At 32.9% G+C, this 16,372-nt stretch overlaps 1 protein-coding gene across 1 annotated transcript; it reads left to right on the forward strand.

Annotated features, from left to right (window-relative positions):
* Positions 1-542: 542 nt before the first annotated feature.
* On the forward strand, positions 543-6,006 carry LOC132718531 (uncharacterized). The gene is made up of 5 exons (XM_060702245.1): positions 543-1,323; positions 1,464-1,515; positions 1,718-2,138; positions 3,141-3,322; positions 4,510-6,006. The coding sequence occupies exons 1-5, from the start codon at positions 581-583 to the stop codon at positions 5,908-5,910; spliced, it is 2,799 nt and encodes a 932-aa protein (XP_060558228.1). The 5' UTR covers positions 543-580; the 3' UTR covers positions 5,911-6,006.
* Positions 6,007-16,372: the final 10,366 nt, after the last annotated feature.

The following is a 16,372-nucleotide window of genomic DNA, read 5'->3' on the forward strand; positions in this document are numbered from 1 at the left end:
AAAAAAACTGTATCGTTTTGTGAATGAAAAGACTTTTTGCTACCAAATATTCATCAAGACACAAACAATGTATGTCATTATAAAATGCGCAAAAACTTTGTTAAGGGAACTGCACGGATGTTTTTAATGACATAACACGACTAGAAATATTTTCCGATACCTGTGTACAATTCAATATACGTCTCGACTTGTGTGGAAATGTTCGAGGCCCTTTTTGAAAACTTTTTTTTCAAATGTCAACTAAATGTCACCTAAATATAACGTTTTTTCGGTTTTCACTATAATTGGGCTAAAATATGGCACAAAAATTATTACTCAAATACATTTTTAAGGTTATTCCTTTATTATACTTAAGTTGCAGATTCTTTTTTCCATTTGATGTGCTTCCCTTGATCTATGTTAAAATTTCGAATTCAACGTTTTGGTTTTTTTTGTGTTAGTGGAACTACTTTAGTTAAAAGTGAATAATCATTATAATAATCAAAACCTTTTTACAACCATTTTCTGTTTTGAATTTCATCAGACGTTTTTTTAATACAATGCATAAAAATGTATTATATTTGATCTAGACTTTGCAGTTATGGAAAGTCCAGTCGGGGGAGGGGAAATAACAGGCGAGCATGTAACTGCAAGCGATAGTGTTGATAAAGTCGAGGAAAGTATTCCAGTTAAACCGGTGCTAAAAACTTTATGCGACTTTTGTAAAAAAAGAGGGGTCGAAATTGCAGCTTTGAAAAGATGCCAAACTTGTGACAAATCGTATTGTGATAATTGTATTAAGGTGCATCACTCCAAAAAGGCGAACCGACAACATGTTCTAAGCAAACTTCCTGTTAACGCTGTGCAAGAAGCATTCCATTGTTCGATATGCAAGAACATAGCAACGTCCAGCTGTTGGGAGTGTGAAGAGCTCTATTGTGTTCAATGTTCTAAGACACATTCAACTCAAAAAGCAACGAGAGGCCATAAATTATCAAGCCATGTCGGACTTTCAGAAAAGTATAGGTGTGAAACATGCAACTATAACGGTCCGGCGTTAAATCTGTGCATTGATTGCGATGAGGTCATGTGCAACGGTTGCTCTAACGTCCATAGTAAACAGAAAGCTACTAGGCAACATAAAGTTGTACATGCTTCTGAAACTACTAGCCACGTATGCAAATCTCCTATGGAGGATGGAATAAGGTCCTTACCGAAAAAATCATGTGAATCCAGTCCGCTTATCTTGCGCAATAAAGGCGCAGTTAAACAAAGAAAAAGTCAGTCTGCACATAAAGTCGTTAAAGGAAATATGCATAGTAATATTGATGCGTCAAAGGAGAAGTAAGTTATCGTAATATACTCTCTATTATACCAATATCTGAAACAGACTATAGAATAATATAGAATAATCTTTAATAATTTACAATAATTATCATTGAAGTTTAATTAGGAGATAACTAATCTATTGTATTTATTTACAGATTAGCTATAACTTACCAACAGGAGTTGAAAGTCAAGGGAGACAATAATCCGGTAAGACCACCCTTTAAGATAAAGTGTATTTTTTTGTTGAAAAAATTACATTAAAATCAAAATGATATACGTATAATAAAATAATGATAATAATAATAATAATAATAATAATAATAAATATTATCATTTTTATTATTATTATTATAATTTCCATTATAACTGACGAAAATAAATGCGGAACTATTACATTTCGTACTGACAGACACAACCCGGGAAACCTTCAATACTTGAACCAGCAGACATAGACTCAATCTACCTTGCATGGGATCCTCCGCCAGAATGTTTTGAAGATTGCAGTTATCAGATTAGATTCAAAGAAAAAAGTGTGGGTGCAAAATGGTCGTTTTATCAACATTCGACATCATCGTGCTCATTGCGGTTGACTGGCTTGAAATCAAATACGGAGTACATATTTCAAGTACGAATGATATGTGATGAGATCGAGGGACAATACAGTCCGCAAAGCGATGACGTGAAAACTTCGATGTCAGCAGCGCATCGGGTTTTAAGCTCTATGTATGACGTTCAAGTACCAGATATCAAAATCCAGTTGAAAAAAGTACCTATACAAGAAAATCGTAAAGCTAGGGACAATCATGGAAAAACAAGGAAAGTAGTTTTAGGTTCGTATATATATATAAACTAATTAATGTTTTATAATGTCTATTTGCTTGTATGAACATGTCCATCACATTTGGAAAAATATAATAAGTACCAATAAATGGCGGTACTTTTTGAGGTACTTTATATTTAACAAAAATGGACAGGGAATACGAGTTGTCACAAAATACCTTGACTTATGGCTCGTTCTTGAAAACCATCAATTTTGTTTTCAAAGAAATTCTTACAATTTTACAAACATTCTCAACCTAGGCCTTCGTGCATTTGCAATCTTCGAGAGTTGAAAGCTTTTTATTTTTGCTAGTCTTAAAATTTATTTAAGAGTACAACTTTGCGGTGACGTTGTTACCTTATGCACGAAATGAACATGTCTCTTTTTTCGTGAAACTCAAAATGCAACAGGCATGACACACCATACACTTTTTAGAAAATCGAGAAGCAGTTGATTTTGATAGAACTTTTGTCTTCGTTGCAGCATAATAAATCTACATTTATCTTTAAAACGACTTAAATATACATTTTTGCATTGGTTACTCAGGTTGCTTTTTCATATGTGGATAGCTGTATCTAGACACCCATCTAACACTAACGTGGCTCATATCTTAGAGTTTGTGGAAAATTTTATGTACCGATTCTTTACTTGTTTGTTACATCTTTCTATGTAACTTGATAGTCTTTGTTGATAAAATAGCAATTTCACTACGATTGCAATGGAGTCCGCCTCAGCTGGCCACCTTGTCCAAGATTTGCCACAGACAGTTGTTCTACCATTATGATATTGCACAAATTTTTATCTTCTGTAGCCATAATCTTTATTAAAGAGCGCCGACCCTCTCGTCTTTATAAATTTTTAAATGCCTTACTAACTATATAAAATACTTACTCTTATAGATTTATGAAGCCTTTTTAATTTCTATTCTTAACTAGGAGAGTAAACATAAAGTAAAAAATGTGTTTTTTGATAAAATGCATTTGAAAACAACAATATGTTTTCCAACTTAAAGGTGGTGAACATAAGTCTTATGTCAAAGAAAAAACAATCATGCTTGTTGGAAGTTCGGGAACTGGAAAAAGTACATTGGTTGACGGTATGATTAATTACATCCTAGGGGTAAACTTTAATGACCCATACAGACTAAAGCTTGTTGACCTTGAGGAAGAAGAAAGAAGTACAAAAGAAAATCAGGTGGGTGGATTTACCTTAAAAAACTTCAACTTCCAATGTAAAAATCTTACAAAACTGTTCTAAGTTACAATACATGTGTTTTGAATACTTAAAATAAGCTCAGTAGGCCAAATTTTACGTACCCTTTTCTTTTCCTTCAAAACTATTTCTTACTTGACATTTATCAATACATTTGTCTGAACTATATACACCGGTAAATGTATTTAGAGCATTGTAATCTTAAATAAGAAATGAGAATAAATAATTGCATATTCGAATATAAAATCCAGGTAAGAAGGTTTGTTTAAAAAGAATTTTCAAATTCGTTTAGGTAGAACTTAAAATCTCTTTCAAATTCTATTAACTTTATCTTAATATATGCATTCTAAATGGTTAGTGTAGGCGTGCTCGTTTAAATTGCGTGCCAAAAATTGTCAGGCATAATTGGTCCGGATTAAAAGTATGTAGCAATCAAATAGGTGATGTCTCTTATCATTTATTGGTACAAATCCCCGTGTAAGTTCGTTACAACTATTTCGATTCCGAAATGGAATTTGTTAAAGAAATGTTCTTATAGATAGGTTTTAAAATATCTTAATATCTTAAACAGCCTTGCTTTAAGACATAAATTTACCTTCTCAATATCAAAATATTCTATACGAATAAGCATGTCTGTATTACGATTTTGAAATTTATTTTGCAATCACGACAATGCTGTAGTGTACTATGAATAACAATTTTGTTCGATTAAAAAAAAAAATAACATAACAAAGTCGTTATTTTGAAAAAGAAATACGTTTGAATGTTGATTCCCTTCAAAAAAGAAGTTTCTTAAAACAATTGAAAATGGACTTGTTTACGGTTGTCGTACATACAAGTTAATGATAAACTTTCTAAGAATAAAATACATAATGTCGTTTTAATAAACTTATTAATGTCTGTTGTCTAACAGTTTGGTTTTCAAAACGTTTAAACTAATAGTAACTCAGACAGTATATTTTAACAATATCACTAGACTGTTAAAACAGTTCCAATATTCGGATTTTCAAATTCTGTATGCCGATTGTAAGTCACTTGGCGAATAGAAATCGAATATTCGAATATGGCAATGCAAAATGAAAATTATGAAAACGGTAATGTAAACTATGAAAAAGAATACGTTATTTCTTCGCAAAGTAATAGCTGAAGATTATCCTTTCTATTTCAAGGCCTTTTCACAGACACAGTGGATCACTTGTTATGTCATAAATCCAATTAAAGGAAGTCGTCTCGACTATAGGCTTAATATAATAGACACCCCAGGATTTGGCGATACTAGAGGAATCGAAAGGGATCGAGTAGTAACCGAGCAAATCAGGACACTTTTTTCCAGTCATGGTGATAGTGGTGTTGTCTTTATAGATGCCGTATGTTTCCTTATTAAAGCACCAGATGCAAGATTAACACCAACTCAAATGTATATCTTCAATTCGATAATGTCACTTTTTGGTCAAGATATAAAAGACAACTTTTGCATGCTTGTTACATTTGCAGACGGTAAGCCCCCTCCAGTATTGGCAGCACTGAAAGAAGCTAAACTGCCATGTGATGATTTTTTTCCATTTAATAACTCTGGTCTCTTTGCTGAAAATTCAGGTGTTCAAAGCTTTTCGCAGATGTTTTGGGACATGGGTTGCAAAAGTTTTAAAAGATTTTTTGACAATCTTACTAAAATGGAGACAAAAAGTTTGCAACAATCAAAAGATGTTCTACAGCAACGTCAGTTAATAGAGGTAACCATTGATAATCTTCTTCCAATGTTAGACGTTGGGCTGGACAAAATTGAAGAATTGCGTAAAGAAATAAAAATCATTGAGCAGTCTCAAACAGAAATAGACGATAATAAAGATTTTACATACGTAGTATTTGAAACACAGCATAGGAAAATTGGACTCCCTGAAGGAAGACATGTAACAAATTGTTTAAATTGTCATGTTACATGCCATAAAAATTGTGCCTATGCTAATGACGAAGACAAGAAAAAATGTTGCGTAATGGCAGCAAGTGGTTGCTGTACACAATGTGCCAAAAAGTGCTTTTGGACTACACACAGAAACACACCGTACATATTTCAGTATGAAACTGTTAAGAAGCAGAAAACATACACAGAGAAAGAAAAGAAATATCGTAGAGCTGAAAATGAAAAAATGACAAAAAAGAAAGTCGTGAAAAGGATGCATGAAGAACTTTGTGTTATTGAAGAAGATATCATGAAACTAGTGGAAAAGATCAATGAATGTAATAATATTTTAAAAGAAATTGCGCTAAGGCCAGACCCACTCAGTGTGGTCGAACATATTGATCTGTTGATAGAGAGCGAAAAATCAGAAAAACGTCCAGGATTCCAGTCTCGAATTGCTTCGCTTCAAAATTGCCGGAGAAGAGCTACCATTGATAAAGACATAGATCGATTCAAGAGAAGCGTTACAGACACAACAAAGATTACCACTGATGAGGTAAATTTACCAGCGGAATCTTCGGATAGTGAAAAAACAAAAAGAGTGTTTGATTTCATGTCACACATTTTTTCTGTCCAGTTTTTGTCTGATTTTCTGTACAAAAATGATTGAAATGATTTCACTGAGCAGTCCTAGGTAAAAAAACTTTTCCCTTGTAAAGAAAAGATAAAAACCGTGCTTTGGTAATTTGACCCACGCAGGTATAACAGTTGACATTGTCTCGTTTTAAGATAAAGATGCCTTATTTCTTCAGATGCGTCAAAAATACGACAAAGAACATCCAAAGAAACAATAACGAAGGGCACGACAAATAAATATATGAATTGGCATCAATGACTGAAAGGGGCAGATATAAACTTTAGGCTTGACAAATGTCAATGGTTACCTAGGAATAATGACATGTTTATTACATGGAAAATATTTTCTGAAAATTCATTTAACCATCGTGAAATACTTTACCATTGTGATATACTTTATCTTTTGTAGTTTGCACTGTAAATGTTTAAAGCTTTTATATTGTTAATTGATTTAGTAATTGTAAAACAATAAACATTCACTTAATGCCTTAAACTGAATCTACATACTTTACTATGTTATGTTGATGTTCCTTTATTTTTTGCTGTATGCCATTCTAGTAATTTGGATTTCGTTTTTTATTCAAATCACTTGTAAATGTACATGTATTTACAATTTCATAATATGCGTGTGTAAGTTAAAATGACATTGTTTAATATATTTCCTGCATGCATGGTAATGTATTCGTATTGATCGTTTAATAATGTGTGTGTGCGCGCACTGGCGAATGTGTGCATTAGGAGTGTGTGTGTGCGTGTTTGAAATTGACATTGTGTAATCTATTCCTTGCGTGTATTGTGATGTATTCTTGATTCCTTATCATTAATTGTTAATATTAATCTTGTAAAGGCTCAGTCATTGAAAATTTAATGTAAAATTATAGGAATTTGCTTGCTTTTAACACAATTTGAAAGACATCAATAATAAAACTAGCATATTCTTCAATTTGACTTGTAATGCATCAAACCATGTTAATGTTTTCCCTTATGGGGGCGTACCAGATATTTAGCTGAAAAGAACATGTACCTCATTTCGATTTTAGCCAAAACCCTGGAAACGGTACTTTAATTAATGAAAGTATAAATGAATTAATGAATGAACGATCGAATGAACGTAGGAATGAATGAGTAGATAAAAATATGAATGAATGAATAAATAAATGAATGATTTAATGAATGAATGAATGAATGAATGAATGAATGATTGAATGAATGAATGAATGAATGAATGAATGAATGAATGAATGAATGATATATTCATGTCAAATGAAAGTCCAACTATCCTTTTATGGAACAAGTTTTCGCTTTCGAGAACAAATAATGGACATATTTATAGTACTGTCCTAAACAGTTTAGTTATTTTAATTGACCCTCCATGCAATTTCCACAGAGTTTATGTCAAAAATTTTAAATTTTAACCGAAAAGGCTCATACGCTTACTCAGCCTATACCCCTTCTTACTTAATTTGTAATGCCACTATCCATGACTTCATTCAGGACCTCGGGAGCTGGTCTGAAGGATACAAGTGTCGGTTTTCTTTTTCGCCGTCCCAAGTTTGTTTTCAAATCTTCTGCCGATGTCTCCTCGGCGTGCATGAACTGATGGATGAGAGAGATTGATACGAGTAGTAGAATTGAACAAATGGAGGTTAGACCTGATAAGTGTTGTTTTTGCCTACAAAGGGCACTGCCGTCCAAGCAGTCCCTTCGAACAAGGGACTCATGCACCCTTGTTTACTTCCCCATCGTCTTTGTCTACTTGTCCTTGGCTTCAATTAGGACATCAGCACCACAACTCCAGCTGTAGAACGCATGCCAGCTTGCCGTTGGATCTTTAATCAGCTGTTGATGCCCTGCATGTGTCTCTCTACGATGTACACGTACCGATGTTTGAAAGAGAATATTAAATATTTAAGGGCGACAATTCAAACAAAATGCTTACATCATTCAGTCATGCAGAACCTGCAGATAAGGTGACCTTTGAAGATGTCAAACTTGACAAATCGGTCATGAGCGCTGCAACAGCGGGAGTAATCAAATACCTTTCTTACATGTAATTCTCAAAAGGCTTTCTTTATAAACTCTATCGTCAAACATTGTACTATGAGGTTCGGTAAACAGGAGTTCTTATGGGTACAAATAATGCACTCATGTTTGCCGATTTCTTTTTATTTTGAATTTTATAATGTTAGTTATCCACATTTAGTATGAGACGTACCCGGTGCAACATCTTACGGTGTATATGTATCTCAGTTAATTACATTCGCTGAAAATGTTAGTACTTCGTTTTCTGTCAACAACAATAATATTCACACAAAAATCTATGATGGCATTGATTTTGGTATTGTAAATTATCCACATTCAGATGGAGACGTTCCCCATGCAACATCTTACGAGGTAATGGAAATAAGATATATATGATTGTTATTGTATGTTCTTAATGTGTAACCTTCTTTAAATAAAGATATTATTATTATTATTATTATTATTATTATTATTATTATTATTATTATTATTATTATTAGGTATATGTATCTTAATAACATTTGCCAGAGCTTGTAGCCACGTTCACGTTTTTTAACGAGTGAAATATTATCATAACTAACATGCTTCACAACAGGGCTACCATAAATTACGGAATTTTTTCTTTTTGCAAAATTGTACGATCGTATTTCGATTTAATTTCGAAATTCAAAAGTGATTTAAAAAAAAATTCGATTATGGATTGGCAAAACAATTAAGAAAATTACCGCAAAGGCATGACAATTTACGCCCGAATGCAAATTTCCTTTAAGAAAATAAAATAAAAAGTAATCAAACTAATTTTTAAACAGAGAGGATACCCATTTATAACATTTATCAGCAACGTTTTATTCAATTATCAATATTAAGATCTATATTGATACAATTTGCCAAAGTAATAATGCTCTTGTCACATTAATACTTAGTGACAATTATTTATGCCACAGCTTTTGCTATGGAGTACATACACTACACGACACCAGTCCTGTCCTTAAAAAGCTAACTTCGAAGCACATAGTATAATTGATTATTAACCTCATGTTAGGGATTGTTTACCCTCGCCACCGGAAAGAGACCATACATAACTCCATGCAATTGTCACGGAGTATATACACTGACTGAAAAACAACAATAATGTTTGTTTTTAATGGTATTTAAATGATAAAAATTTAAAAAATAAACATATCAATAATATAATACTAGAAATGTAAAAGCACAAAATATAAGCCTAAGATTATCAAAATGCTAAGTTAACAAATAGTTTTCTTTTTTATTATCTCCCTTTACATCTCACACAAACATCCATCTTATGTTCCTTATGTGTACAAAACGGATAATTCTACTTCTCAGTGATGATACATGCATAAAATCTATGTTCTGCATGTTGTATGTTGGAAGAAAATACTTCTAAAACATGTACATGTATACTACATTGTATATAAATCTGTGTACATGTAAACTGTGCAAAAAACCTACCCATCCCCTCCAACCCACTGGGCCCAGCCATTTTTTTTATTTCAGAAATATCATTTGGAACTTATTATATTGGTTTTTCTTCCTTTGAACATATTATTTGTGTTAATGTATAATAAAACAGCTACATCCACTTTACCTCAACCCTTCAACACGACATAAGTCTTTCAATATGAAAAAAATATGACAACAAGTAAAAGGGCACAGGTGAAGGGGACTTGAAGTACGGGGAAGAGGAGGGTCAAAATTATAAAAAAATAACACTTTTTAAGCAATGAAAAATGACTATCTTTCCAATATGTCTACCATTTCCTATCATAAAATTATTACATGAACAGCGAAAATTAGAAATAGCTCTGTTATATGCTAAAATATAAATTTAAAGATCGTTCAATGGTAAATAAAAGCATTTTAAACTATAAATGACATTTTTGATAAGTTTAATTAAGTGAAGATTTACTATACCAAGTTGGAGCTACTAGCTGTATTTAAATTACAATCATTTATAATTATTGTTTATAAACAACTTAAGTGTTTGTAATACAGAGGCCCGGATGTTTGTTATCATAGTCACAATATGTCCTGTTTCGGCTTATGAATATGAATATTACGCAAACAGAGACCATCGTATTGACAAAATATTCTTTATTTTGTATTTGGTTTCTTCAGTTATTAAAATATTTAAAACAGTTATAAAGTGTCAGATCGGATAAATCAGTTAAAATGTTTGCTTTTTTATCAAAATATCTTAAGTTTGAAATATGTGTTCAAGCAATTAAAACCAGTACCCATGTGATACTTCTAACTTTTGCACATTTATGCTTATTAACTGAGCAAAAAGTTCATATCAGTAGAAAAGTTAAGAATTTGTCGGGAATGCGGACCTCCGACCTCTTACTTCTCTTGCGAGTGTCTTACCATTGGACCTCACATATAGGCTATGAGCGTAAGTAATTTCAGGTAGGTAACACAGTTACGACAGATTTATTTCGAGAATCAACACATACGACATGTTTTTCAACACAAAAATCTTTGATATTTTCAACAAATAACAATAACGTTCGACTTACAGATCACTTAAAGATCAAGCCCCCCCTAATCTAAACGAAATTTCTGAAAATTTCATTTAGAATTTACCTGTTACATTCAGTTTATAAAACGAGTGGGACAGTCTTTTTATATTTAAAGGCAGATTTTAAATTTTATCCAAAACATTTTCCAATATAAACTGTTGGTCAAACATCATTTACTCCCTTGGAACGCGAGTAAAACAATTATTTCCTTATCAAAGTCGTCAAACTGTAAATATCCTTAACAGTGATAAAATCTAATACATTCTTTACACTGAATATATAATTAATATAAAACAAGACACAAGTAGGATTATGGCTTATTATTGGTAGCATAATCATATCGAAAAAACAAAGAAAGAATTTAAATGAATTAATATTTTGAACAATTCGTAAGAAATAAAATTTGAAAATACTTATATGAAAACAGCTGCGAATAATAAGTCAGGCATCTGCGTAAATCCAATAGAAACCCAGTTCAAACTTGAAAATTCTAATTTTGCAGCATAGATTTGATATTATGTAACAAGTTTCTCTCCAGAAAAGCATAAAGCCTATGCATTAAGTCCATTGTTAATCAAAATATCATACTATCCGTTGACTTGCGGCAAATTGCCTAAAAACACAGCTACGGCCGCCAAAGAATTCTGCAGCCTACGGCCGCCATAAATAAATCGCAGCCTACGGCCGCCAGAAATATTGCAGCCTACGGCCGCCAGAAATATTACAGCCTACGGCCGCCAGAAATATTACAGCCTGCGGCCGCCAGAAATATTACAGCCTACGGCCGCCATATACAGTAGTAAATGTCATCCAATTCCATAACCATCATCACCACCTTTATTTAACATCTAAAATAAAACAAGTAAACAAAATATAAATGTGAACAACTTTTAATTTATAAATGTGTATACTTAAACATAACATCATAGGAGCATCTTATAAATTCAATTGTTTAGACACAAACAAACGATCTTCCATTGAGTCTTTAATATATCCATCTTTCGCAGACACGGACTTCCACCTGCCATGTCTTTGAATTAACCTATCAGAAACGTTATTATTTGCTGAAGTAGAAGCACCACCGGATCTAAACGAATGTAAACTATACTTTGTTTGATCGAAGCCAAGAGACGTTAAATTCCTTTTAAGTACGTCACGTATGCAGGAATATGAAATAGGTTTATCAATATTTTTCAATCCATACGAACGGGATCTTTTTTGTCAAAATAAATCTGTCTGAAAATGAATTCGTTTTGAATCTGGTTTGAAATATTAGCTAGCCTTAAGTAACGTTCCAATAAACTTACAGGGCAGGAGGAAGTTCCGGTCCGGGCAATAACTACAGTATTTCATCCCTCAGAAATCCGTTTTGGATTTTTCTACATAAATTTCACAGTAAGAATCACAAATAAAATTTTACATTTCCTTATATTCAAACACTCACTAATACGAAAAAATCCTGCCCAAAAGATAATACAAACATACAACAGTTTCTCAAGTCTCCTAAAGAACTGTTCCTCAGAAAGCATTATTTATGATAAAAGTCTTAAGAATATCTACTGTGATAGGCTCTTTCTTACTAATTGGTTTAGAAATCTTTCTTAAACCCAACCATGAAGGCACAATTTTAACCAATCATTGCTACATGGACTAACACAATTTGAAACAATAATGAGCCCAATTTAAATAGCATAAAAAATCAGATTCAGCTTACGACTGCCCAATTCGGTGATTCTCTAACTACGTGCCACCAAATACAAAACCGAACAGTCACATGAGAAGCCGGTAAAAAATTCAAAAGTTTGAAAAGCCTCACACCACTTACTAAAATGTTTAAAAGCCAAAGCACAATTCTTGTTTGTTGATATTTCTTTTCCTCGTAAACACACTTCCTTAAGCTCTGAGAACAGTCCAAGAGAAGATAACTCTGCTTGCTCTTTAGCCTCTTGCCAAACTTTAGTTTTAAACAATGTTATCATATTCATCCTCACATTGTAAATCACTGTTTTCCGACGGAAGCGCTTCCTTGTTCAGACTTCGGGCGTGCTGCGTTCTGAGCGGCTGCATACCCAGCGGTGGCTGTGGGGACAGTTCCTGGAGCCATGGATCGAAGCTTTCGACGCCAGACGTCCGGACATCCGTTAGCGAAGTGACCCTCCTCTCCGCAAGAATAGCAGACGACGACATCCGCTGGTACCTGCGCTGGTTCTCCATGGAAGATCTTCCGGAACTGAATGCTTTAGCGTTTTACGGACGCTGCGAAAAGAACTATTATCTTGATTGAAGCCAGAACTCTCCCTAGCTTTCTTTGCCCTCTCAATCTTGGAACGAAGCTCGGTCCTCTGCACGGCGGATCTTTTTATCGTCATCACTTTCGCTGGCAATATCATTTTTCTCATATTCAAAGCGACAACAGGCCAGCCAAGTGAAGAGCTATCTGCAATTCTTATGATCTTATTTCTATGTTTGATTTATCCTGAGCCTCTTGAATATAACCTACAGCTTTAGAAGCCATTTCTTAATTTTCAATGGCTCTCTTAGAAGCATCCAAAATGTCGAAAAATTTCAGTGTTGACAGTTGTATTGGCTTCTTATTTCCCAGCCCCGGGCTAAACGAAACTAAATTGTCAGCACGTACCTTTTTACGACACCCTCGTTGTTCCCACTCAGTTTCTCCCTGAAATCCCTTTTTCAAGTCTCTAAACTTTTATCAAAAAAAGTCTTTTTATTTCGGTAACAACTTCATCGCTTGAAATTACCCGAAGCATTTTCCGTGTCGGACATTCTAAACAGATATTCTTTCGCTACCAAATGTAAAAGGGCCTCGAATAGCCTAAAGCACGCCGAGTTGTACTTTTATACCAAGCACGAGAAAAACGAGCATCTTTCCCGCCAATTATTCATACGCTGTATGAATATGCAAAACATAAAGCAGTCGGACATTTTACCGACTTTGAAACGGAAATAATTATATTTAAACAGTCAATCTTTTGAAATATAAAGTAAATTCAGCTCAACTTTCCTATGAAAATATGAGCATAATGTCACTTTAATACACTTCATTACTCAATTAAGGCGATTATATACTACATGTTCATTGAAGTCACTAGTGCTTCTATCGGTCAAAGCTTTAAGACAGGTCTAGATGTATGTATTTACATTTGTATAAGGAAGAAGTAAAAAAATAGTCAGACTGAGTGAAAAGTTTACCTTTTATAAATATAAGATCAATGTTGATCCGAGAAATATACTAAATACTTCTGCGTTGAATGGGAAACGGGGTATGAATGGAAAAACGCCTTTTTTTTCCTTTTAATTTTTTAAAATTTGGGGGGTGCTTTTTAAACCCGGGTTTTAAAATTTTTTTAAATTTGGAAAAATTTATTAAAATTTTGAGAGGCCCATGTCCCTTGCCCCAAAAAAGGTTAATTTTGTTTAAAATAATGGGGCCTGCAATTTTTTGGCGTTAAAAAAGTGTCTGAGATACTGCTGAGTTTGTTATTAAGCACTTAGTCGCGCACCTAACATCATAATCCTATTCAAGGGACATTCAATGCAGCCAATTTTGATATGCTGGAGTATTAGAAATTCATACAATTACCTTGTTGGGTATTTTTTTCTTTTGTTGTTGTTGCTTTTGTTGTTGTTGTTGGGTTTTTTTTGTTATTGTTTGTTTGTTTGTTTGTTTGTTGTTATTGTTGTTGTTGTTGTTGTTTTGGCGGGGGTGGGGTTGGTGGGAGTGAAATTTTTTGTTGCTTGTTTATTTGTTAGTATGTACGCTGTTTGTTTTTTTTGTCTGTTTCTTTTCTTCTTTTTTTCTTTTTTTTTTGTGTGTGGGGGGGGTTTAGTTTTTATTTATTCAAACATTCTTAATCTGTTTATGTTTAACTGGCATCAACTCTCAGACGAATATTATCTCATCATATCACTTGAGAAGTTGAGATCAGTATCAAGTATTAAAATCTCCAGTAAAATGGTAACAATGTTAACATGGTATGGAATCAAAACGATATTGAAACAAGACTAAACGATGGTAGACGATGGTGCTATAATGCGTCGGATGTATTTAAGTATATTTCCAAAATACATTAAGTACAGCATGTGTAGGCAATCTGAATATAAGGCAATCCGAATTTTAGGCAGTCCGAATTTAGGTCAATCAGAATTTAAGGTATCCGAATTTAAGGCAAAGAAAAGAATCTGAATCAAATAATTTAATTTCTTTGTAATTTAACAATGAAAACTAAAATATATTTTTCTAATATCTTCCTTGAACTGAAGAATCTATTTATACAAGTTTTAAAAAAGCAGCATATATGTTTCAGGAGCACCCGAATGACAAGTTGTTTATTTCTTAATATTCTGCAATATTTTCAAATGATCTTATCTGTATAGTTACGGTATAATGTTCGTCTAGTTTTGTCAATAATCAATTTAAATTTTTCATGATGATTTAAATATTTTTCTGCATCAGCTTTTGATGTCACGATTTTCAATAAAACTATATTAAGCAGTGATGTTTATGAAATATATGACACCAGTTAACTTCAGATTTGAGACGCGTCATGACAAAACCAACATAATGGGTTTGCGACCAGCATGGATCAGGACCAGCCTGCCCATCTGCTGTTCGCTTACAAATCTACAACAAGTAGAGAAACGGATAGCAAACAGCATGGATCCTGCGCAGACTGGTCTGGATCCATGCTGGTCGCAAACCCATTATGTTGGTTTTTTCATGACACGGCTCATTTATGTCATTTGAATGCTTCAGCCAAAAGGACTTAAAAAATAGAGTTAAAATGACACTTTTTATTATATAGTTATACATGAAATATTGAGAAATATTGATGAAAAATAAAATGTGTTGTTTTTTTTTTCTTTTATTTTCTGCATTTTCACTATAGAAATTTATTTTTCACTGCAGTGAAACCAGAGACATAGACATTATCTAGGAACATATTTTTTTTTTCTATAAATACAGGATTTTTTTCATCTTGTGAAATGAATATTGATATATTTCACTCGTGGCTATCGTCACTCATGAAATATTTGTTTTCATCCTCTCGATGAAAATAGATTCTGCATTTATGCATGTAATAAAAAAAACTTAAATATCCTCTGTTTTTAATTTGACTCCAATTGCCTACCATTGTCGGATACCCACGGCCGAACCAGTATCATCATGATTGCATGTTATGTGACATGTTAATCAATCGTGGATATCCGACGATGATTGCCTACACTAACTGTACATAATCAAATTTTCAAACCGTCTGTTTCCCTTGCACTGCAATGTACACGTTACTTGAAATTTATTTTGAATATATATTAATACACTATGTACAAATCAAAAACAAAAGTTATGTTCTATTCTTTTCTATGCAAATGATATTTCGAAATGTATATGGTCAGGAAATGAACAATATAGATTATTAAGGAAATCACTATGATATATAATATATCACTATCCTGAAAGTACATTTAATGTGAAAGTGAGAAAATTTCCGATACAAACAGTCATTCTATGTGTCACGTACGGTATATAGTTAACAGTGAACTATATTACTTGCGTATGTATACATTAACTGTTTAACACTCTCATGAGGATGTTACACTATGGATTTGTTATTTATTCGTATGTAAAATTTCTCCAGGATATATATTGTTTTCTTTCAAAAATAATGAAAATAATAAGGGTTAGAAAACATAGAAAACACCAAGTATTTAAGGTATCTATCATTAAAAAATATATATGATTGGTTGATTGGTTGATTGGTTAATTGATTGAATGAATGAAATAAATGAATGAATGAATGAATGAATGAATGAATGAATGTGCGTGTGTGTGCGTGTGTTTTCTGTAAAATAGTTAACTTAACCTATTTATTGATGACTAAAAAGGTTGCCCCATCACTTTTAATCTAAGTG

Source organism: Ruditapes philippinarum, unplaced genomic scaffold, assembly GCF_026571515.1.
Source record: "Ruditapes philippinarum isolate M1 unplaced genomic scaffold, ASM2657151v2 ctg1798_1_1_1_1, whole genome shotgun sequence".
NCBI classification, from domain to species: Eukaryota; Metazoa; Mollusca; class Bivalvia; order Venerida; family Veneridae; genus Ruditapes; species Ruditapes philippinarum.